At 35.6% G+C, this 25758-nt stretch overlaps 4 protein-coding genes and 1 long non-coding RNA gene across 5 annotated transcripts; 2 read left to right on the forward strand and 3 right to left on the reverse strand.

The window, feature by feature from the left end:
• Positions 1-531: 531 nt before the first annotated feature.
• LOC140015013 (uncharacterized) lies at positions 532-2149 on the reverse strand. Its single transcript, XR_011821765.1, has 4 exons — positions 1980-2149; positions 1605-1655; positions 1153-1520; positions 532-683 (listed from the first exon to the last, which is right to left on the reverse strand). It is a non-coding gene; the product is annotated as an uncharacterized lncRNA (long non-coding RNA).
• An 11547-nt stretch (positions 2150-13696) lies between these two features.
• Positions 13697-14443, forward strand: LOC113711605 (protein INVOLVED IN DE NOVO 2-like). The gene has a single exon (XM_027234765.2). It carries the CDS (start codon positions 13697-13699, stop codon positions 14441-14443), a length of 747 nt encoding a protein of 248 aa, XP_027090566.2.
• Positions 14444-14458: 15 nt separating this feature from the next.
• Positions 14459-16536, forward strand: LOC113712225 (factor of DNA methylation 4-like). The gene is made up of 6 exons (XM_072067212.1): positions 14459-14600; positions 14743-14918; positions 15229-15297; positions 15410-15697; positions 15854-16069; positions 16300-16536. Exons 1-6 carry the CDS (start codon positions 14459-14461, stop codon positions 16534-16536), a joined length of 1128 nt encoding a protein of 375 aa, XP_071923313.1.
• Positions 16537-22243: 5707 nt separating this feature from the next.
• On the reverse strand, positions 22244-24321 carry LOC140015271 (factor of DNA methylation 4-like). The gene is made up of 6 exons (XM_072067213.1): positions 24180-24321; positions 23862-24037; positions 23483-23551; positions 23083-23370; positions 22711-22926; positions 22244-22480 (listed from the first exon to the last, which is right to left on the reverse strand). The coding sequence occupies exons 1-6, from the start codon at positions 24319-24321 to the stop codon at positions 22244-22246; spliced, it is 1128 nt and encodes a 375-aa protein (XP_071923314.1).
• Positions 24322-24336: 15 nt separating this feature from the next.
• On the reverse strand, positions 24337-25083 carry LOC140015272 (protein INVOLVED IN DE NOVO 2-like). The gene has a single exon (XM_072067214.1). The coding sequence runs from the start codon at positions 25081-25083 to the stop codon at positions 24337-24339; it is 747 nt and encodes a 248-aa protein (XP_071923315.1).
• Positions 25084-25758: the final 675 nt, after the last annotated feature.

The following is a 25758-nucleotide window of genomic DNA, read 5'->3' on the forward strand; positions in this document are numbered from 1 at the left end:
AGTTAATTGGGGCAAAATAAATTTATCTCAAAAGAAAAAAAAAAACCCCACTAAAAGGAATTTTTTAATTATCTCATCTCTCAAAAAAGACCCCGCCGCAATTGGATTTCAAAATCATTCAAACCACCCTGGACGGCTGGACCAGATGGTCCCCACTCAATCCAGCCCTGCTCCAACTACAAATTATATGTGAGAAGGAGCTGAGTTGCTAGTAGCTGCTGCACAAATCAACTGGTGAAAACTTGAAACCAGAGAATACAGATGTTCAGAACTTTTGGCACAAAACTGAAACCAGTTCTCAACTTGAGTACCAAAGTAGTCAGTACTCAGTAGGACGAAGGTGCTGCCAGCAAAGAACATTAAACAGTTTTGAAAAAAAAAAAAAAAATAGGAGTAGGTGTCTCAGTTTTTTTTTTTCTTAAAAAAAAAAGAGAGAGATCGATGAACATTAAAGTTTTTGCATTTAAATTGGAATGATCAACAAAGTTTTGCAACCGAACATGAAATTCAGTTACCTAAAATCATTCAATCTTTTCATCAGATAAGATGTAATCTACAATCTCTTATCTTGTCCACAACACTGAATCTATTTCATTTCTAGCAGCCTTGTACAACTCCAACTTCCTAGAGCACTGCTGCCTCCTTTCCATTAACACTGGATCTTCATCCAATAACTGAGCAAGCTGACGACAAGATAAAAACAATTAAACTCAAAGCTTTGTACAAAATCCTCATTCTATGACCTATCATTAGCAACTTTGTGTGTAAAATTGGCTTTGATGCAAATTTTTTTAACATGTAGTAACAAAATTTGACTGAGATTACGCCCAATGAGTGAAAATATGGAATTCCAACTCATGAAAAGCTTTTGAGAAAACTCGTTTTGGTCCACTGCGTAGTTCAAACTGTCACAAGTGTTTTGACAGCAGTGATTCAAAGACCAACCATTTCCTCCAAGTGGTTTCAGACTAGATTTAGTTCCGATTACTGTTGCTTCAGCAAAAACAAATTAGAGTCCAGTGGAAATCGTCCTGATATCTCCCCCTCCCCCTCCCCCACCCCAAAAAAAAGATAAACCAAAGAAAAAGAGAAAAGCAGAAGAAAACAATCAATTGACCTCCTGTAACTAAGATGTCAGAGAAGGATATATACCTCCTTTTTGCCAACTTGTGTACAGAAGTGATCTAGTAAAGTTCGCTTCGCCTCTTGAACTTGACAATATACTACAGCTTTGGGAATCGTGTTCTTGAGAGTCTCAGACACCATGCCTACATAGGAGGAATCATTTGAACCTATTCGCCTGAAGTGCCCCTCACTGTAACGGTCAGCAACAGAGACATTTGGATTTCCACCTTTTCGGCTTCTTGCGGGAGTTTTCTAAAGAAATCCACAGTGAGGTATGAGGCCTCCATGTCTACCATTCGCAACACAGTCTTCTTGCTGTCATCACGAAACCTTTCCAATGCCTCATTTGCTGCAGCTACTATTTCTGCCTGGAGAGTTGGAAAACGTCTAAGCGCCTGCATTTTAGAGTTCCATCATCAACTCTCTTTTGACGAATAAATGTTCACAAATGTCACCGGGATGGACTTGTGACTTTCTACCTGTGTTTCTCGAATTGACTTGCGGACAAGCTCCTTCAAGATGAAGTGTATCTAAGAAAAACAAGCAATTACTTTTGCAAAACTATAGATACAGACACCATCTCTTTGCATATAAGAAAATTTGTTTTGCCAGCAGTATTTTCATTTATTCCAGTTGTACACTTGAAATAAATCCATTGATCCAGTCTTCAAACTTTGACCTCAACCCGAGTATAATGCTAATGTGTTAGTCTTCTTATCATATGCCCATTTACTGCCAATGGACTGCTAATTCTTCCTTACCAGAAATGGTCATTAATCCAACCAAAATAGGCATGCTTAAGCAGTTAATGAGAATCCATTATCCAAGTGATACATGTAGACTGAAGCACTTACTGCATCAACTGAAGCTTCAGCCGGACCTCTGAAATAACTGAGAGAACTCTCAATCAGGCGTCTGTAACCTTGTTCTGGTGCTATAAGATGAGGTTGGTATCCATCTGCTTGACAGACACTTTCTTTACATTTTGTAGTGAGAGAAGCCAATCAAAAGGGAGCTTCCTCAAAGCTATGTTTGCAGAACCGGACCGGATAGCGACTCGGCCAAGGTCAGGGGTCAGGGGTCAATGGGTTCGACCGGGGGTCGATAGGGGTCGAACCGGATGACGTCATAAATAAAAATTATTTAAAAATTAAAATATTATATATATAATATCTAATAATATATTGATATTAATAAAGGTATATTCATATATATTTGATGTTTCAAATATATTTAACAAGAAAATACAAAGAAATTAGAACAATCAAGTAGCAATTTATATTATTTAATAAATATTAACAAGTTTAGAATTAAAATTATGAATTTAATTGAAAAATAACATCAAATTTTAGGACAATATTTATAAAGTATCAAATATTTGAGATATATCAATAAGTTTTAACAATTTAAGGGGTCAAAATATAATATTATAAAGTTTGAATTTTTTTATAAAAAAAATTACTGTTGAACCGAAAAAACCGATTTTTTCCCGGTCAAACCCGATTTTTGACCAGGTTTTAAATTTCCGGTTTTTTAGTATGACTCGGACCGACTACCTGGCCGGTTCCCAGTTCGACCGGTTCGACCGACCGGTCCGATCCGAGTTTCAAAACAGAGCCTCAAAGCAATAGGGAGTTGGTGGTCAAGAACTACATAAATCCGATCTCCCCCTGGCCGCATATCAAGAGAAGTAATAGATGCTTAACATAACCAATATGGGAGTACAGATGCTTATTACCGTGAAAAATGCAAAAGTAAAAGCGGTACGCCTATTTGTGGAGATTTAAAAATCTCATGGTCAAACTTTTAGTGGAAGTTAGTATAGTGAGATCACAAATTCTTGTAATCCTCATAAGGGTTTCAAAAAATTCAATGCAGTCAACAGATGTTGAAAATCATTCAATTTACTCCATCTACTTCACAGTTTTTAAGGATAAGGTCCTAAAATCAATTTTAGATTGCAATTTTCCTAAAACAATTTTGATTGCTTTAGACTTTACAACTCATTACATAAATCCTATTCTTTGGGTGCTGGTTCAATAGATTACTTCTTTTGAATGCTTGCTAATGATTTTATTAAAATCAATAAAAGCGAAAAAATTAATTATTCAAAATCAGAATTTATAATCTTATAGGCCTTATCTTGATTGCTTTAGACTTTACAAAATTTGATTATTGAAAGTGATTACAAAGAATAATTAGAATTAGCAAGAGTTACTTTTGGTTGATTATGGATTTCAGCTTTTTGGATTATTGAAAAATACAATTTGAACAAAAAAAATAAATGAGAACATTACTAAAAACTAATTATCTAAAATCATAATATATAATTAGCTAAGAACAAGTCCAAATTAATCAATTGTGAAGAAACCCAATGTTTACTATGAATATATGAAAGAAAGTAGATAAGAACAAGTCCAAAATATATGAAAGTAGTTATTTAAGCTAGATATGTTTCTCATTTTTACTTTGCATGTTAGTATTTACCGTCAAGTTTCTTTTGGGTTGACCATTTAATTGTGTCAATAACATCGCTTCTTTCCAAACTTTCAAAATAGAAATTTTAATTGGATCTATTTCCCACTCTTACTTAGTATGCCTAATTGAATAGTATTTATGGATCAAGTTTTCTTTCGGATAGTCCCTTTTAATTGGTTAGTGTTAATAACATCGATTCTTTCCAAACTTTCAAAATAAATATCTCTTATCCACTTAATCACATTCAAAATAAACATATTCTATCCACTTAATCACAAATCTTTTAAAATCTTACGTTCCAAAAAAAAAATTACCTCAGTTTTCAAAATTTTCTCTTCATAATTTTCAACTTTTTTCTTTTTCTATAATTAGAATTTGTCTTATTTTATAAGAGAATTTATCTTTTTTTTTAACGCAAGCAGTATCTATCTCCTTTGATCATATATTAATAGATAAACCTATTATCTATCATCACAATTCAGATATAAAACATTCCTTACTGATAAAATTGAAAATCTTCTTCTCATATCAAATTAACCCCAAAATTGAAATCCTATTGATACATTTTTATTTTTGGAATAAAAAACCATTGATCCATTTTATAACATTGAAATCGGGCAATAATAATATAGTCCCATAGCCCCAAATTGGTTGGAAAAAAAATAAAGAAATAGGGTGAAAGTCAAATAGGATTCTTCAAGATCTATATATTATGATTAGCAATTCGGTAAAAGAGATTTCCAGCATCTCGTATAAAAAGTATAAACAAGCAACCGCAAGTCTAGAAATTCATTTCGGCCTAATGAACTTTCTCATACTGTTTCTTTTTTAGAACAAAAAAGAATTGTGTCAAAATAACAAATACCAAGAAGAACAAAAGACCTTATACACATAATGGCTCTTAAAGTAGTACTAGGCCTGGTGCCCCGCGAGTTTTGCGGGGTGTCCATTGTTGATTGTTTAATGATAATGTAGGTTATAATTTTAGAGAAAAGTTTTTTTTTTAATTTTGGTTTTTGGTTGTATATTTTTGAATTTTTTAGTTTTTGAAATATTATTGAAGTAATATTTTTGGAATATAGTTAATGGAAGGTAATGGAAAGTGGTATAATTAATTTGTATTTATTAAATAGCTATGGATTTTTTGTTGATAAGTGTTTTATGGTAGTTGCATTTGTGTTATGTTATTTAATTTAAAAATGGAAGAACTTTAAGTTAATAATTCAGTTATTAATGAATATTATTTAAGGAGTATTTTTGAAATAGAGAGAAATTATGTTATATTGTGAAAAATAATTGGTTGGAGTAAAATATATTTTGAAAAAAGTGGAGATATATAAAATAGGTAATAAATAGGATATAAAAATATATTTATATGTTTTTGTAGTGAAAATAAGTCTGTGTTTGTATTATAGAATTAAAGTTGTTTTTTTAGAGAATAAATATTTTTGTTAATATATATATTGTGGAAGATAAATTATATATAAAGGGTATAGAATTAATTATAACTTTTTTTTGAATATAAAGAAATTATTGGATATTTTTAGAAAATGGTTGGTGAAATGAATGGAAGTTAAAGATAGATTGGTATAGTTGATTTATATTTATTGGATGTGTGTGAAGTTTTTGTTGATATATATATTTTTGAGAAAATGAATTTTATATATATATATTTTGGGTGAGGAAATGTATGTTATGATTGTTTGATGTTGTTTATATTATCTGTTTTTTTTTTTGTTTATATATGTGTGGTTATTATTGTAAATATTTAGAGTGGGCGGTAATGGTAAAATTTTGTGAAGTTGTGTAATGAGAGGAATTTCATAGTTGGTGGTAAATTTTTTATTTCATTACATAAATGATGGATAATTTAGGGGAATATAACTGTTATGTCTCATAAGCTGTAATGAACATTTGTTGATCATGATTGCTGGATGAAGTCTCTGTCAAAGAGGTTGATAGAATAATTGTTGTCGTTGAGCAGGGTAAACAATAGTTATTAAACCCGGCCCGGAGAGGAACCCGATGAAAGAGGTGGGTCAACGGATTACTGGTTCAACCAGTGGGTAAGTGGTTCAACCGGTAGGTCACTACATATATCTAAATATTATGTTTTATAATTTTTGATATGGTTAAAACTAAAATAAACTATGTTATAGTAAATACTCAGTTAGTCCAATTTATTATAGAATCATTAATTCTTATAAGAATTAACAAAACCTAAATTTAATTAGTAATCCATCAAACTTCAAGTATAAAATTTTATCTAAGTGTAATTATCTAGTTTATTTTTGAATTTTAAGCACAAAAGGTTATTAAGAATAATATTTGTTTTTAAAATGAATTGTGTAATATGTTATTTTTTAAATCCATTTCATAATTTATAGAATTTAAAGAATAATAAAATTTTATTAAAAGATTCCAAACAAATATTGTTTTGAAGAAAGAAAATAAGAATAAAAATCTAATATATAATACAGAAGGAATGAATAAGAACCAAGTGAGCTGCTAGGCTAGTGGTGAGTGCGCGTAGCTTTTATGCTCAATGATTATCCCAAAACTGAGTTCTTTACAAACTTTCCGGTTTCGGTTGAACCGTCGGTCCGTTGAAAAGTCAACGGATTTGGTGCACAAACGATCCAATTACAAACCAGCCCGGTTTCATGGCTGGTTCATCGGGTTGACCTGTTGAACCACCAGGCCGGGCCGGGTTTAATCAGCATCGAAGCATTTTCTAATCATTTTTATCCCAAAACTGGGTTCTTTACAAACTGTCTGGTTCAACCGAGCAACTCGGTTGAACCGCCGGTCCGTTGAAAAGTCAACGAATTTGGTGCACAAACGATCCAATTACAAACCAGCTCGATTTCATGGCCAGTTCATCGGGTTGACCGGTTGAACCACTGTGCCGGGCCGGGTTTAATAACTATGGGGTAAACAACACGACACTTCCTTCATGCAAGAAATATTTATGTGCAAATATCGGCCAATATTCTATTATCTACATTCCTTGTAGCGAACACGATTTTTTTTTCGGTACAAAAGAGGGCGATAGCCCGTTATAAATTAACTAAACGAGGGATTGCCACTCCACAAACATCACGGCTCAGAAGTGTTCGTAAAGCTTGTGGAGGTTCCTGGAAAATAGACATCCCCGGCGGTAAACCCTTTCCTAGCTTCGCTAAATAATCTGCACAACAGTTTCCTTCACGCCACGAGTGTTCCAAATTACAGTCCCAATCATAGCCTAGCAGCTCTCGGATACCCGCAACCATATTCCAATATGGACTCTCCTCAGATGCATTTTTAATCAAAGTCAGTGCTACCTGCGCGTCTGACTCAATAACCACCCTCCTATACCCATGCTCCCACACCAGCCTCAGACCCAACAGAATCGCCCAGAGCTCTGCTGATACATTACTCGAGCGCCCCACATTTGCACTAAATCCCAGCAGCCAACACGATTTTAAAGAGTCTATTAGCTCATTGATATGAAAAATTAATCATGGTTGTTAGCCCATTAATATTTATGTAATCATGAATTCATTTATTTATTGATTAATGAATATGTTACTCAAAATCAACAAATAGTACATGGGCTTCTGTGTTATGGAGAAAAAACACAATTTTAAAGAGTCTATTAGATCATTGATGTCTAGGGCTGCAAACGAGTCGAGTCGAGTCGAGTTTTGAGCTAATCGAATCGAGTCTCGACTAAATTTTATCAAGTTCGAGCTCGACGAGCCGGCAATTTTCAAGCTCGAGCTCAACTCGAATGAAGTCAAGCCGAGCTCGAGCTTGAAAAAAATAAAAAATAATTATTTTATTTTTAAAAAAATAAATAAAATAATATTTTTTTTAATAAATAATAAATATTAAGGATATATACGTAATTTTACTATGAAAATAAAAAATAAAAAATATATATATAATATACGTAATTTTATTATTAAATAAAAATAAAAATAATATATATATATATTCAAACTCGCAAGCCGGCTCGCGAGCTAACGAACTTAATATTCTGAACTCGAGTTTGAGCTCGAGTTTGACTCGAGCCGTTTCGAGCTCGACTCGACCATGACTCGAGCCGCTCGCGAGCGGCTCGATTCGTTTGCAGCTCTATTGATGTCAAAAATTACTAACGCTTGTTAGCTCATTATATTTATCTAATCATGAGCGGCTCGAGTCGTTTGCAGCTCTATTGATGTCAAAAATTACTAACGCTTGTTAGCTCATTATATTTATCTAATCATGAAGTAATTTATTTATTGATTAATGAATATCTTATTCAAAGTCAACGAATAGTACATGAGCTTATGTGTTACAGAAATTTAAATTACAATAAGGTAACTCGAGGCATTTTTTTTACAAAATCAATATGTTTGTTAATATATATATTTTTTGAGTAATTAATTTATTGATTAATGAATATCATAATAAATATAAAAGAGAAGAGAGATGTTTATCTTTGTTCGTACCTTTTGATGATTACAAAACAAGTGGATAAAACTAATGTTTTTCCAAGTTTGTTTTTGGTCAGGAAATGAAGCAAAACAGGTTCAAAGACCAAGCATCTGCTAAAACATCTGTCGGACGCACAAATACATCCTATCGGTCGTCCGATAACCGTTGAGTATCTTCGAACGCGCAAAGAACCTATCCTCGGACGTCCGAAGCTGATAAGTCAGCACCTCTAAGATCTCTAACCTCGATCGGACGCACAATACCTGAGCACCGGACGTCCGACAATCATTGCAACATTTCGGACGACAAGCATTAGAAGCACCGGACGTCCGAAAGAATTAATGAAGGATTCCAAGTTTTACATCATATGGTCGGACGCATATTCTGATGCTGCCAGACATCCTAAAGATTTCAAGAAAATTTCTTGAACTCACTGCCTGCGTTCGGACGCACAAAACCAACCTACCGGACGTCCGACACTACTAACGGCTAGTTAACTCTTCAGCTGCCTTGTGTCCGTTAGTGGCATTAATTGAAGATGTTTTTGGTCTATTATAAATAGGATAAAAGTCAACCACCAAAAGAATCGATACACATTAAGTCTACATCAGATCTTGAGTGATTCAAGCATAAGAATACTCCAGAAAGAAGATTTGTACTCTTAGTTGTGTGATCTTCATCTAGCTTTCAAGTGTGATTCAATTTCTTCTATAGTGTAGCTTTGTGAGGGTTATTCGAGTGATTGTAAAACTTCCTTGCTTGATCAAGTGTATCTTGAGGTAAGGAGGAAGTGATCCTTCCCGTGTACACAAGAGATTGGTTGTATGTTGAATCAACTTGAAGGAGCTTACAATATAAAGGGATATTCAAACTCTAGTCGAGTTTGAGATTTGGTTTGCTATTCCATCTTCTTATTCACTGTTTTGCAACATTAACTGTTTATCTCTTCTGCTCTAAATTATCTCCGCTTTAACATAATTTGTTCCTTGGTCTGGTACTTTAGAAAAAAAGGGCTAGTTCAGAAAAAAAAAAAAGGTGATTTATATTTTGGCTAGCTTTTAAACCACCTAATTCATCCCCCTCTTAGGTTGTCTTCGATCCTTACAAGAGAATTATAGTTTGAAGAAAGAAAATGGAGGAGAAAGAAAAGGACGAAATTGGGGAGAAAAGCTAACATTTGTGAGTAAAGTCAGGCAACAGCGGAAGATCCAGGAGAAACAAAAGGACAAAATTGGGGACAAAATTACAAGCGAACCAAGAGAAAGAGCAGAATGGGAACAAAGCAACAAAAAAAGCAACGAGGACAAGCGGAAGCAGAAGCAAGGGCGCTACATGAAGCCCGCGAAAAGACTAAAAAGGACAAAATGAGCTGCAAAACCACAGCGAAACCGGCACAATCAACTGTTCATCAGGCTTCGCGGCTTTAAGTAGTTTAGATTTCTGCATCTCCCTGACCAAATACGCCTACATTAGTGTTACTCGTTAATGGTTGATCCAATTTGATATATTCAAGTTATGGTTCTGGAGGATAATATCAACCACTTGACGTCCATCCATATCTATTATGGTTGTGCACGTCTATCCATATCTGTTATGGTCATGCACCACCAGTGTTTCACGTTCCCGAAGGCATCTCTCTATTTTAAGAGAGTTTGCGGCATATCAAGCTCTAGTAGGGTTCTTTGCTTTGTATCGAATTAAACCACACGCTCCACCGCTTGTGCGGGCCCATCAATTCCTTTGAATTTCATTCTTGTGAACATACTTTTCAGGCGGGGTACTTAACGTGTTATCTACAACATTACATAGGTTGATATGTACAGTACCTAATATCCATCATTTACAGTTAAGACTATAGGGATATCTAATCTACACAGTACCTAGTATCCATCGTTTATAGCTAGAACTACTTAGATATCTAATCCCTCCCATACTTACGACACGATTTAGTGGTGATTCTTTTGATACATCAATTTTGTAATTGCTAGAGTACTGCAGATTTAACAAATATTTGAACCACCCTTTTAGATTTTCTAGGTGTATAAAATGATTTTTGAGAACGCAATACTTTTGCGTGGTATGTTTGTTTACTATTATGAATGCATGGTTAGTTCTTACTTTTTTTCATGCCTTTTTAATTGCTTTATTTATCGAATCTTTTTTTTTTTGATGTAGGTTTAATATTATACCAAGAAGATTGCATTTGGACGTCTAACCTTTCGACCATTGAAATGCACAATACAGGTGTAAATTCTTCTAATTTACATTAGTTCGTTCTTATTTATTTATTTTTAAAATTTTGCATTGATTAATTGATTATGGCGTGAAAATGGAAGCAAGATGGACTTGTATGGTAACGAATTTATCCTTCTCTTCTCCTCATTTTAACCCTATTTAATAGTTTTATATATTTTTAATTTATTAAAAGTATTAAATTTTTTCATAATCGTAAACCATATTGCACGAGTTAAAATCTAGTTAGCATGAAAAGCCCAATGACCTTGTGAATTGCGGCTGTGGATTGTGAAGCCCAATTATTCCACTTGTCGAGTGCGAGTGCAAGTGCAACGATGCAATTCAGATGTGAACGATGCGGTCAAACTGCAAGTATGGGGAGGAGGTAAGAGTCGATGGCACAAACTGCTTCTGCAGGGGCAGGGGGGTCGGTTTCATTTTTTTGACATTTTATTTTGCTGCTTCATTAAAAAAACAAATCCGTCTCCTACGAACTCTCCCGGCAGTTATATCGAACTCCGAATTCTGTTGTATGTAGGTTACAAATTTTTCTTTCCAAAAATATCCCTTGTCAACTAGTAAAATTTTTGCAATAGTAATGCATGATACAATTCGCGATTCTAATGCCAGACAAAGGCAAGTACCAGTAGTTTCGGTTTTCTAATGGAGGACAATACCAAGTACTGGTAGTTTCTTTCGGTTTCTAATAGAATGGAAGATGCAACATTTTGCTTCTTGTATTAATTGCCTATTTTGTCCGCATTAGTCTACGCTATCTAAAAGAATGTCAAAGTGCGACGAATGATTTCCTTTCGTGTTTCTTCCTTTGTAGATTCACCTAGTTTGCTCACAAAATTGATAAATATGAACTCTAAGATAATGGACAAACGTATCACATGTGTGTGGGTTGCTTGAGGGACTTTAATTTCTTGATTATATTAGAGAAATTACAATATTAATATAAGGGTATTTCAAGAAAATAGTATGTTAGATTTATTCTTCTAATAAAGTTTACTAATTTTTATTTTTCTTAAATTGCGTGAAAAAAATCAAGACTATCATAATGGGATGGATGGAGCAGTAAATTCTTTAATGTATTCATTTATAATATCTTGGTACCGGTTGCATTATAGAAATTAGAAACAGAAACAGAGTTGGCATTAATTCCAGGAGAAACTGTATTAAACTTATAATATCAAGTTTGTTTGGATTGTAAATTATTTGAGATATTTTTACTTAGCACTTTTTGTGATGTGATGTATGTGAGATAAAAAAGGTAATTGGGAAGATAACAAGCTGTATTGAAAATTATAATGGTGATGTAAGCAAATATAGTGGGGGAAATAACCCACTATCCAAACAAACTTTCCTGCAGGATAAATTGGATGTTTATGACTTTCATGGGTATTGTTTGCTGGTTAATTTCCCTACACTTCAATTCTGTTCGCTAAAAAGGCAGAAAGAAACATAACCATGAAAATAATACTAACCTCATTGAAGATGATGGATTAGTAGTGTAATTTTCTTGATTAAGAAAACCAGAAAGTAAAAAGAAAAACAAGAGAGAGAAGGCAGGATGTACGTTTTTTTTTTAAAAAAAAAAAAAAATTAAAGCAAGCACAAGAAGGAAACTTGGTGCAGAAGTTGCTCTGACGACACCAAAGGCCACGTGGCAATTACTCACAAAGATCCGACATTCACCCCATATTCGACTAAAACCCAAGATTGTGCAGCTCACATAGTCACGTCACGTCGTCCAAAATCGGAGATCCAATCTCCACCAATACTCGCACGGAATGTCCACGTGTCGGCTCTAAAATTGTCACTCGCTTCATAGCGCGTAACTCCTCTCACCAATGCTCCCAAAGTACCGTAATTAATTGTTGCGTAAAAGAGTATCAGCTCTAGTGCTCGTGCCAGGACTGTCCAGCCTCCATAACAGCGGCACGCCTTCCATTCTCCAGTTCTGCATGTTCATCAGTCATCACCTCACCTCAGAGACCTCTTCGTCTCTTTCTTTAGTTTGGTTATTTTACATTTTCCTTTTTCTTTTTCCTGTGAAATTTCAAAGGATAATCTGCTATTCTGATTTCGCGGTTTCTCCAGGTTGGGACTCGGAATTTGATCATTTTTCTGAAGTGTATATGATGTATGATGTTTTTTTCTTTCTTTGCCCTGTTTGTTGACATTTCTTCGTATTTTTTTGGGTTTGCTCTCTCTTCTAGCTTTCATTCTTCTCTGTTTGTAATCATCCTTTTTTTTTTTTGGGTCCAGTAATATGACGCTTGTTTATATTTTGGGTTTTTACTGTTTTTTTCCTCATCCATTTTTTTGGAGTTGCATCTCGTTGGATGGTTTTGATTGCAGAGTTCGTTAAATAGACCTTTTATATGCCTGTGCTCTGTAGTCTGTTTGGATTGTAATAATATATGCTGATAAAATGCAGCTTGTTCTGTTCTGGGTTGGGTATGAGGATCTGTAAACTGTCAAAAAAGATTGTGAGATTCCAGTGCCTGTTTCCATTGATGGTCTTCGAGACTTCGACCGTCGCATGTTTTTCTTGATTTCTTTTGACAATTTTTCTGCGGTACAAATGGGGGGATTTTCTGTCGCTACTTTGCTGTTCCCTGATGTTTTTGTCTTTTGTGCTTCAAAGATAGCAATAAAGTGCAGCTTGTTCTGTTCTGGGTTGGGTATGAGGATCTGTAAACTGTCAAAAAAGATTGTGAGATTCCAGTGCCTGTTTCCATTGATGGTCTTCGAGACTTCGACCGTCGCATGTTGTTCTTGATTTCTTTTGACAATTTTTCTGCGGTACAAATGGGATTTTCTGTCGCTACTTTGCTGTTCCCTGATGTTTTTGTCTTTTGTGCTTCAAAGATAGCACGTGATAATGTCGTGTGATATTTTATTTTCCGTTCTAAAATGAGACCGGAACACAGAGTATACGAGAGTCAAGGGTGGGAAAAGAGCCTACGCATATTTCTTGGTTCCCATTAAAAGAACCTTTTTTTTTTCTTTTTTCATTTCCTGGACGGTTAAATCTATTTTATGCTATTCCTTCTCAAGCTCTGTAGGTATGTAGGGCCAAGAACTGGATTCCAACATATTTTCTTGTTTTCAGGGCCTTAGCCTACATGTTTGAAATGGTGCTTTGTTCTGAGTGTCAATTTTCATAGTTTAGAACTAGTATGGAATACAGATCATTTTGGCTAATTTAAGAGATAAGTTGCGTATATTTGTAGAAGAAAGAGTCAAAACAGGGATCATGAACGTCCTAGCTATTTAGTTTTTTGCACATCTAGTCACTCCCCGTTATCTAAAATGCTTTAGTCTTCTGGTAATAGTTCTTGCTAACATGGTGTCTCATTTAATTCAGGTTGTTTGAAACATGTCCTTTTCGGAAGAGGAAACTGATTTAAGTGAATCAGAAGTTGAAGACTACAGCATTCAATGGTACGCGAAACTTAAAGATGGTCATGAAAAACTTGAAGTTTCAGGTGAAGAGTATAGCTGCCCATTCTGTCCTGGGAAAGTCCACAAGTACAGCTTGAAGGACCTATACCAGCATGCTTCAGGAGTTTCCAAGGGTTCAACAAAAAGAAAAATGAAAGATAGGGGACAACATCTTGGATTGGTGAGGTACATCGACAGTGATGTTGACATAAAGAAACCATTAGGTGAATCAATCAAGAAGAAGGCTGATGATCCTACCGCAAGTGCTGGTCCAAGTGAAAAATTTGTGCATCCTTGGATGGGAATTGTTGCTAATATTCCCAGGAAGAAGAGAGATGGACGTTATGTTGGAGATAGTGGCTCAAAGCTTAGGGATGATTTCACTTTAAAAGGGTTTAATCCACTCAAGGTGCAACCACTGTGGAACAGGACAGGATTTTCAGGGTATGCAATAATAGAGTTCAATAAGGACTGGCCAGGATTCTGTAATGCAATGGCTTTTGAAAAGAGTTTTGAAGCTGAACATCATGGGAAAAGGGATTACCATGAAGCATGTGATAGGGGTGCAACGTTGTATGGGTGGATTGCTCGCGCTGATGATTATGACTCATCAACAATAATTGGAGAACACCTTAGAAAGAAGGCAGATCTGAAGACTATTGCTGATGTTCAAGAAGAATAGAAGCAAAGAACCTCAATGCTTGTTTCCCATCTTGCCAATGAAATTGAAGTTAAGGACGAGCATATTAAGGATACTGAGATTAAATACAATGAAACTATTCAAAGTATAAGCAATTTGATGACTCAAAAGGATGAGATGCACCGATTGTATAACGAGGGTATGAGCTCACAGTATCATAACGAAAATTGCGACAACTTTTTCTTCTTGATGATTTGATGTTGTATTCTTGGTTTTATTCTTTATTCTAGCTACAAATTTTGCATTCATTTCCTTCACTTTCTTCCATTGACGTTAATCAGAGTTGCAGAAGACACAGGAGGCTGCGCGTGTTCAGCTTGAAAAGATATTTTCAGAGCACGAGGAGAGTGCATTACGGCTAGAAGTACAAAAGCAAAAGCTGATTGAGCGAGAGAAAGAGTTGGAGAATCTGGAGGCTTACAATGAAAGACAAAAGCTTGAGCTAGAGAAGCAAATGGTACCAAGTTGAACATTTTATTATTCTTCTCTGCCAACAAATCATAAATGTAGGGTATTCAATATGGTAGAAAAGGGGTTAAGCCTTAATTAGGTGATTCGAGTCTGGACTTGTTACAGCCCAATTCGGATGGTGGATTGACAGCCTTAAATAAATAAATGTGTTGTATAAAAGGGCTAATACTACTTTCACATGATTCAGAATATGAAAAATGATCAAAGGTTGGTGAATCAAAGTAATAAGATTGCATAGTATCAACGTCAAATATCTCAGTTTTAGTGACTTGCTCAGCAATTTGTTGTTTTTACAGAATGCAAAAGCCACCTTGGAGCAAAAGAAAGCTGATGAAAATCTTTTGAAGTTGGCTGAAGAGCAGAAGGTACAACCATATATATATATATATATATATATATATATATATATATATATTTGGAGGGGGGGGAGGGTACTATGACCTTTGCGTCTCAATGACGTAAATTACAAACTCGCAGAGAGAAAAAGAAAAACTGCACTTGCAAATTATTGAATTGGAGAAGAAACTTGATGCAAAGCAAGCATTGGAATTGGAGCTAGAACGTCTAAGAGGGGCTGTGCAAGTAATGGAACACATTAGAACTGGTGGAGACGAGGAAGTAGATGACAAGTTGGTAGCAATCCAAGTTGAGCTAGAAAAGAGAGAAAAAGAACTGGAAGATCTAGAAGTGCGTAATCGAGCTCTCATTGTCAAGGAGCGTAAAAGCAATGATGAATTACAGGAGTCTCGGAAAGAGTTAATAAACGTAAGAATTGCATTACATTTCTTAACTGGATCTCTAGTTGTCTTTACCACAATCTGCTACTCCTATGCGTTTAAGTGTTTGCTTGTGCCATCAGTTGTCCTACTAATGAATATATATGGGGCTACTTAATGAATATATATTCTGATTGTCCTGCAGTGCTGGATGGAGAAGGCTTCTCGGACTTCAATTGGTGTGAAGAGAATGGGTGAAATGGATGATGTCCCGTTCAAAAATGCAGCTAAAAGAATGTTTCGAGGGAAGGAAATTGACGTGAAATCTGCTGAGCTGCGTTCAGAATGGGAGGATCACCTTCGAGATCCCAACTGGCATCCTTTTAAGATCGTGAAGACTGATGATAGTAAAGGTCATAAGGTAAAGATCTGACTTCAGCAATTAAGGTTTCTTATAGTACAATGGTACAGATTGATTTCTTAATTTACGGTAACTCTCGATTATGTTGTTGTGGCCATGTTGGCATGATATGACTTGGCTGATGAGTAGTGCAGATTGCATTGCTCCTTGAGAGATTGATATCCGTCATTCTTTCTTGCCCTTTTGACTGAGATTTTGTGCACACCTAACTCTCAAATGTGGCTTTGCAGGAAGTAATAGATGCTGAGGATGAGAAACTGAAAAAGCTGAAGAACGAATTTGGAAATGAAGTTTATGAAGCTGTGACAACAGCTTTGATGGAGCTGAATGAGTACAACCCCGGTGGCAGGTGTGTTATACCTGAGCTATGGAACTACAGCCAAAAAAGGAGAGCAACACTGAAGGAAGGAGTAGCATACATAATCGAGCAGTGGAAATGCCTCGAATGGAAAACCAAAGATCACTAAAGGTGAACCTTCTTACTCTCTACCTGTAATCAAGGGAATTCAAGACATCTCTGCTACTGACATTTTTTTTCTTTATTTTAAGAGCAAATTGTGTTTTGGAAGTATATGCACCGATTAATCAGCTATCATGAAACCGATTTATGGTTACAAATCCATATTCCTGTCAACTTCGTGTTTAATAGCTATCCATTTTGAATTATTTCACACTTGCTATGCTAATCGTGGTACGTGCATTATTCAGGTCCATGGCCTATCCATCTTCTTGATGATGTCACTGTGGTGAATCATCCGTTATATTGATCATATGCTGTAGCCGGCTCTTGACTTTAGCCCCCTGTTGGATCAGTGATGTCTTTATGTAGTGTGACAGTTTGCAACTGATGAGACTACATAGAGTCAGTTTTGTTGTTTGGCTGATGAAACTTAGTAGTAATCTTCTTTAGGATAGTTCGACTATGATGTATGGTTTTATTTCAGTCCAAGGGACAACAACTTCTGCAGTGAGTGGTTCTGAATCCAAAGTCCGCAACTGACTTTATTTCTGATGAGATTGGTAATCACATTGGATGACTATTGCCTTGGCCTCCAGACGTAACTTTTATATCCAATGCCCCCAATTTCGATTCTTACCTTTTTCAATCTTTTGGAATGGGAATCCAAAGTCTTTTTTTTTTTTTTGGTCTCACAATGGGTCCGACTCCACGAAGAATCATCATCCATGTAGAATCTCAGGGAGCGCCTCATGCCTCATGTGATCGAAGAATGCTACGAGTGACTATGAGACCCACTCACGAAATGAAAGTTATGAAACCCATTTAGGTCGTGGCGTGGGATCAAGTGATCCATTATCGTCGTGTATTTGTGCGAATAATGCACTGGAATTCGCTGAAATTGTTAGGAATTATACACATATCGATGTTCCGATAAGCGGAGGAAACGCTTTTCAGTTGTGAGAAAGTGCGTGCAAATTGTCCTTCTATTCCAAATCCTTCCTCTGTTTCCTCATCTTGTTGCACGGCCAATCCTTCCTCTGTGAGCGAATCATGGTGTAACGTAAATGACTATTTATTTGATGGCAAACACATTTATAAAATGGCACTAGCATTATAAGTTCTCGATAAATTCATGCATTTGAGTGTTCAATTGCTATTTATTCAGATTTAAGATTTGACAGAAATAGGATTAACTCGTAAGAGTCGGAAAAAATGAATGAATGGCTGATGTAGTGGTTCGATCAAATCTCATAATAGCAAACAACCATAGAAAATTCAACATGAATATTACCTCAATTGCCTCATTAGAAGTACCAGAAATACAATAACCAAGCAGGATCAACTCACCAGAATAGAAGTGATAGTTCATACAATTCCACTACTACTACAACTACTAGCAAAAGCACTAGTAGTAATTTCAAAAGCTGCGGGCTACACGTCTTGTGCAGCCGCCTCAGCTCCTCACTCTCTCTTTCTTCTTCTTCTACTATTACTACACTCCCCGCACTTTACTTTTACACCTTTCCTCACAATGCCCAATGACCAACCATCCCCACTCCTACGAATCCCAAATTGTTATAATAATGTTGCAATTGTAAAAGATTTAAACTAAAAAAAGTTACAATTACAATTTGTCATACAGTGAAAACCTTGACATTTGTTCATAGTCAAGGAATTCATAATAAAAAGATAAAACAATAAAATCAGTCTTGCAAAATCTAGAAACATGAAGTCTAACTTTCATGATTCCAATAGAAACATATTTTAACGTAAACCAAAAACAAAAATTTCTTTCATTCGTACTCCTCCAAGAAGTGTAATGAGCAACTTTGGAAAGAAACTACTGAAAGAAACCTGCCATATATAACACCGAGAAAGTAAGATATAATCCATCAGAATTAGTTTACTATATAACACCAAGTTAAAAATAAATCAAGAGAACTGAATGATGCCACCAAGGACAGGACAAATTCAGCAAACAACAGCACTTGTGGTTACTCATAGTCCAATACAAAATTTGTTACCCTTGTTTTTTTCAACCCATTTCACAATCATGAAATTTTTTTCCATTTTATTTGGCTACAATAATTGTTGAAGTTGATAGATGAAAAGATTCTTACACGCAAAGCTAAAGTATCTTGCTTGCTAACTCGGGTTCTGACTGAAGTGAAAGTATTGGATGTGCTACAGTGTTAGATCCTTAGAGAGTTAGAGATGGTACGCAAGTAAACTTGTCCACAACTTGATCATGCAACTATGCAATTTACACAAAATGCCAATGGAAAATAAGGTGAAAATGGAAATAAAATGATCATGCAATCAAATAGGCCAGGAAGATCCTAAAACGTTAAAATGAAGCAGAAGCTTCTTCAGAGAGGATGTCTTTATATTCTAATGACATACTCCAACGCAAAAGCCACAATACATGCAGCTCTAAATAAGGTTATGTAATTCGGCTTTTATTCCCAGTAAGGTTCATATTACTCCAACACAGGCTAACCTATTTCCTTATTCCCTTTTTCTTTATAATGGCAAAAGTCAAATCTTGACAAATCATTGAATAAGTCATGTAGATAGCATGCTTAGCAAAGCAAGCATGATGTTACAGACTTTCATCAAACAAAATTGATACAAATTCCGAAAAAAAGGGCCAAAGATGGAATTTCACTCACTTTAAGCAATAAAAAGTTGTCCACAAAGTGTAATAGTTGGCTGCAAAAAGGCGAAAAATGACAAAAGTCATTGCCAAATAACTAAAACAGTTTAATAGAAACAGTCAATTGACACCATCTTACACTAAATTTCTTACCTGTAAAGAGTTGCTGGCAATATCGACTTGGAAAAATGAAACTTTCCAAGAACATGAAAAGGAAGTCAAACGATATTATCTAAGGACACAATCATAAGTTTGATAATCATGATTGAATTCGAATTGGCGTTGGCTTTCTTGCAGTCTACATGAATTGGCGTTGTCAAACTGCATGGCTATCTAGGATTGTACTTTTATTGCAGAAGAACAAAATATTTGTCGGGCTTGAAATGGGGTTATTTTCTCTTCAATCTTCGGTTTCAAGACCCTTTACGCCAGGAAGGTTGTTCATGATCTTCAAATTCAACCATGAGGCTCTATTAACAACCATTTGATTATCTATTATACTGATCATCTAAATAAGATAGTACCTAAAAATTTGGTTAGTAAGTTAACTTGATAAATTAGTAACTTTTATGTTTCAAAAAGTAAATTGGAATAAATATGGAACTTACTTTTTTTTTTTTTGAAATAAATTACTACTCTATATCCGAAACTTACTTTTTGGAGAGTAAGTTTAGTTCAAGTAATGGTAAATTTTAATAGATTAATAGTAAATATTGTTGATAGAATAGTAAATGTGGTTAGTGGTCAAAACCTACTAGTTTGTGGTATAAATTTACTATTTACTTAAAAAACTTATATGAAACAAGTATTAGGAAGTTTATTTGAAATAAAGCTAAGATTTTTTTTTATTAATGATTGAAACTTAGTATTATAGTTAGTAATTAAAAGTAATGTAAATGTATGATACACAATTGTACGTATCATTTATAAATGCTATATGTTTTAAGCATTTTAAATATACTATGAAAACTTTTTTTTTTTTTTTTTTGCATATGACCTTATAAAATATGTAAGAATGATTTGTCATATTATAAATTTTGAATCATTTTTGAATTTGTGAAAGATTAGAAAGTTTGGATGACAATAACAACAAATCTTTCGAGTTATATATAGAATTGCACTTATCTATACATCACAATTTCCATATATTAATACCTATGAATATAATAAAATGGTAAAGTTTTAATAAATTTATTTTCTAGGTCACAAGCATAAAATGGTCGATACCCGGTCCGGTTCTGAAAACATCAGTGTGTTTGGATAGGAGATTATTTGAAATATTATTTGGAATAATTATTATAGCACCTTTTTGTGATGTGATGCGATGTATGTGAAATAAAAAGGGTATTGAAAAGATAAAAAGGTGTGTTGGAAATTATATTTGTGATGTAAGCAAATAAATTTTGGCCATTATTTGGCTATCCAAAGACACTTGCCGTTAATCTTATTGGCAGCGTTTTTTTTTTTTTTTTTGATTGACTTTATTATAACAATTTGGGATTCGTAGGAGTGGGGATGGTTGGTCATTGGGCATTGTGAGGAAAGGTGTAAAAGTAAAGTGCGGGGAGTGTAGTAATAGTAGAAGAAGAAGAAAGAGAGAGTGAGGAGCTGAGGCGGCTGCACAAGACGTGTAGCCCGCAGCTTTTGAAATTACTACTAGTGCTTTTGCTAGTAGTTGTAGTAGTAGTGGAATTGTATGAACTATCACTTCTATTCTGGTGAGTTGATCCTGCTTGGTTATTATATTTCTGGTACTTCTAATGAGGCAATTGAGGTAATATTCATGTTGAATTTTCTATGGTTGTTTGCTATTATGAGATTTGATCGAACCACTACATCAGCCATTCATTCATTTTTTCCGACTCTTACGAGTTAATCCTATTTCTGTCAAATCTTAAATCTGAATAAATAGCAATTGAACACTCAAATGCATGAATTTATCGAGAACTTATAATGCTAGTGCCATTTTATAAATGTGTTTGCCATCAAATAAATAGTCATTTACGTTACACCATGATTCGCTCACAGAGGAAGGATTGGCCGTGCAACAAGATGAGGAAACAGAGGAAGGATTTGGAATAGAAGGACAATTTGCACGCACTTTCTCACAACTGAAAAGCGTTTCCTCCGCTTATCGGAACATCGATATGTGTATAATTCCTAACAATTTCAGCGAATTCCAGTGCATTATTCGCACAAATACACGACGATAATGGATCACTTGATCCCACGCCACGACCTAAATGGGTTTCATAACTTTCATTTCGTGAGTGGGTCTCATAGTCACTCGTAGCATTCTTCGATCACATGAGGCATGAGGCGCTCCCTGAGATTCTACATGGATGATGATTCTTCGTGGAGTCGGACCCATTGTGAGACCAAAAAAAAAAAAAAGACTTTGGATTCCCATTCCAAAAGATTGAAAAAGGTAAGAATCGAAATTGGGGGCATTGGATATAAAAGTTACGTCTGGAGGCCAAGGCAATAGTCATCCAATGTGATTACCAATCTCATCAGAAATAAAGTCAGTTGCGGACTTTGGATTCAGAACCACTCACTGCAGAAGTTGTTGTCCCTTGGACTGAAATAAAACCATACATCATAGTCGAACTATCCTAAAGAAGATTACTACTAAGTTTCATCAGCCAAACAACAAAACTGACTCTATGTAGTCTCATCAGTTGCAAACTGTCACACTACATAAAGACATCACTGATCCAACAGGGGGCTAAAGTCAAGAGCCGGCTACAGCATATGATCAATATAACGGATGATTCACCACAGTGACATCATCAAGAAGATGGATAGGCCATGGACCTGAATAATGCACGTACCACGATTAGCATAGCAAGTGTGAAATAATTCAAAATGGATAGCTATTAAACACGAAGTTGACAGGAATATGGATTTGTAACCATAAATCGGTTTCATGATAGCTGATTAATCGGTGCATATACTTCCAAAACACAATTTGCTCTTAAAATAAAGAAAAAAAATGTCAGTAGCAGAGATGTCTTGAATTCCCTTGATTACAGGTAGAGAGTAAGAAGGTTCACCTTTAGTGATCTTTGGTTTTCCATTCGAGGCATTTCCACTGCTCGATTATGTATGCTACTCCTTCCTTCAGTGTTGCTCTCCTTTTTTGGCTGTAGTTCCATAGCTCAGGTATAACACACCTGCCACCGGGGTTGTACTCATTCAGCTCCATCAAAGCTGTTGTCACAGCTTCATAAACTTCATTTCCAAATTCGTTCTTCAGCTTTTTCAGTTTCTCATCCTCAGCATCTATTACTTCCTGCAAAGCCACATTTGAGAGTTAGGTGTGCACAAAATCTCAGTCAAAAGGGCAAGAAAGAATGACGGATATCAATCTCTCAAGGAGCAATGCAATCTGCACTACTCATCAGCCAAGTCATATCATGCCAACATGGCCACAACAACATAATCGAGAGTTACCGTAAATTAAGAAATCAATCTGTACCATTGTACTATAAGAAACCTTAATTGCTGAAGTCAGATCTTTACCTTATGACCTTTACTATCATCAGTCTTCACGATCTTAAAAGGATGCCAGTTGGGATCTCGAAGGTGATCCTCCCATTCTGAACGCAGCTCAGCAGATTTCACGTCAATTTCCTTCCCTCGAAACATTCTTTTAGCTGCATTTTTGAACGGGACATCATCCATTTCACCCATTCTCTTCACACCAATTGAAGTCCGAGAAGCCTTCTCCATCCAGCACTGCAGGACAATCAGAATATATATTCATTAAGTAGCCCCATATATATTCATTAGTAGGACAACTGATGGCACAAGCAAACACTTAAACGCATAGGAGTAGCAGATTGTGGTAAAGACAACTAGAGATCCAGTTAAGAAATGTAATGCAATTCTTACGTTTATTAACTCTTTCCGAGACTCCTGTAATTCATCATTGCTTTTACGCTCCTTGACAATGAGAGCTCGATTACGCACTTCTAGATCTTCCAGTTCTTTTTCTCTCTTTTCTAGCTCAACTTGGATTGCTACCAACTTGTCATCTACTTCCTCGTCTCCACCAGTTCTAATGTGTTCCATTACTTGCACAGCCCCTCTTAGACGTTCTAGCTCCAATTCCAATGCTTGCTTTGCATCAAGTTTCTTCTCCAATTCAATAATTTGCAAGTGCAGTTTTTCTTTTTCTCTCTGCGAGTTTGTAATTTACGTCATTGAGACGCAAAGGTCATAGTACCCTCCCCCCCCTCCAAATATATATATATATATATATATATATATATATATATATATATAGTTGTACCTTCTGCTCTTCAGCCAACTTCAAAAGATTTTCATCAGCTTTCTTTTGCTCCAAGGTGGCTTTTGCATTCTGTAAAAACAACAAATTGCTGAGCAAGTCACTAAAACTGAGATATTTGACGTTGATACTATGCAATCTTATTACTTTGATTCACCAACCTTTGATCATTTTTCATATTCTGAATCATGTGAAAGTAGTATTAGCCCTTTTATACAACACATTTATTTATTTAAGGCTGTCAATCCACCATCCGAATTGGGCTGTAACAAGTCCAGACTCGAATCACCTAATTAAGGCTTAACCCCTTTTCTACCATATTGAATACCCTACATTTATGATTTGTTGGCAGAGAAGAATAATAAAATGTTCAACTTGGTACCATTTGCTTCTCTAGCTCAAGCTTTTGTCTTTCATTGTAAGCCTCCAGATTCTCCAACTCTTTCTCTCGCTCAATCAGCTTTTGCTTTTGTACTTCTAGCCGTAATGCACTCTCCTCGTGCTCTGAAAATATCTTTTCAAGCTGAACACGCGCAGCCTCCTGTGTCTTCTGCAACTCTGATTAACGTCAATGGAAGAAAGTGAAGGAAATGAATGCAAAATTTGTAGCTAGAATAAAGAATAAAACCAAGAATACAACATCAAATCATCAAGAAGAAAAAGTTGTCGCAATTTTCGTTATGATACTGTGAGCTCATACCCTCGTTATACAATCGGTGCATCTCATCCTTTTGAGTCATCAAATTGCTTATACTTTGAATAGTTTCATTGTATTTAATCTCAGTATCCTTAATATGCTCGTCCTTAACTTCAATTTCATTGGCAAGATGGGAAACAAGCATTGAGGTTCTTTGCTTCTATTCTTCTTGAACATCAGCAATAGTCTTCAGATCTGCCTTCTTTCTAAGGTGTTCTCCAATTATTGTTGATGAGTCATAATCATCAGCGCGAGCAATCCACCCATACAACGTTGCACCCCTATCACATGCTTCATGGTAATCCCTTTTCCCATGATGTTCAGCTTCAAAACTCTTTTCAAAAGCCATTGCATTACAGAATCCTGGCCAGTCCTTATTGAACTCTATTATTGCATACCCTGAAAATCCTGTCCTGTTCCACAGTGGTTGCACCTTGAGTGGATTAAACCCTTTTAAAGTGAAATCATCCCTAAGCTTTGAGCCACTATCTCCAACATAACGTCCATCTCTCTTCTTCCTGGGAATATTAGCAACAATTCCCATCCAAGGATGCACAAATTTTTCACTTGGACCAGCACTTGCGGTAGGATCATCAGCCTTCTTCTTGATTGATTCACCTAATGGTTTCTTTATGTCAACATCACTGTCGATGTACCTCACCAATCCAAGATGTTGTCCCCTATCTTTCATTTTTCTTTTTGTTGAACCCTTGGAAACTCCTGAAGCATGCTGGTATAGGTCCTTCAAGCTGTACTTGTGGACTTTCCCAGGACAGAATGGGCAGCTATACTCTTCACCTGAAACTTCAAGTTTTTCATGACCATCTTTAAGTTTCGCGTACCATTGAATGCTGTAGTCTTCAACTTCTGATTCACTTAAATCAGTTTCCTCTTCCGAAAAGGACATGTTTCAAACAACCTGAATTAAATGAGACACCATGTTAGCAAGAACTATTACCAGAAGACTAAAGCATTTTAGATAACGGGGAGTGACTAGATGTGCAAAAAACTAAATAGCTAGGACGTTCATGATCCCTGTTTTGACTCTTTCTTCTACAAATATACGCAACTTATCTCTTAAATTAGCCAAAATGATCTGTATTCCATACTAGTTCTAAACTATGAAAATTGACACTCAGAACAAAGCACCATTTCAAACATGTAGGCTAAGGCCCTGAAAACAAGAAAATATGTTGGAATCCAGTTCTTGGCCCTACATACCTACAGAGCTTGAGAAGGAATAGCATAAAATAGATTTAACCGTCCAGGAAATGAAAAAAGAAAAAAAAAAGGTTCTTTTAATGGGAACCAAGAAATATGCGTAGGCTCTTTTCCCACCCTTGACTCTCGTATACTCTGTGTTCCGGTCTCATTTTAGAACGGAAAATAAAATATCACACGACATTATCACGTGCTATCTTTGAAGCACAAAAGACAAAAACATCAGGGAACAGCAAAGTAGCGACAGAAAATCCCATTTGTACCGCAGAAAAATTGTCAAAAGAAATCAAGAACAACATGCGACGGTCGAAGTCTCGAAGACCATCAATGGAAACAGGCACTGGAATCTCACAATCTTTTT

Source organism: Coffea arabica, chromosome 10e (assembly GCF_036785885.1).
Source record: "Coffea arabica cultivar ET-39 chromosome 10e, Coffea Arabica ET-39 HiFi, whole genome shotgun sequence".
Taxonomy (NCBI): domain Eukaryota; kingdom Viridiplantae; phylum Streptophyta; class Magnoliopsida; order Gentianales; family Rubiaceae; genus Coffea; species Coffea arabica.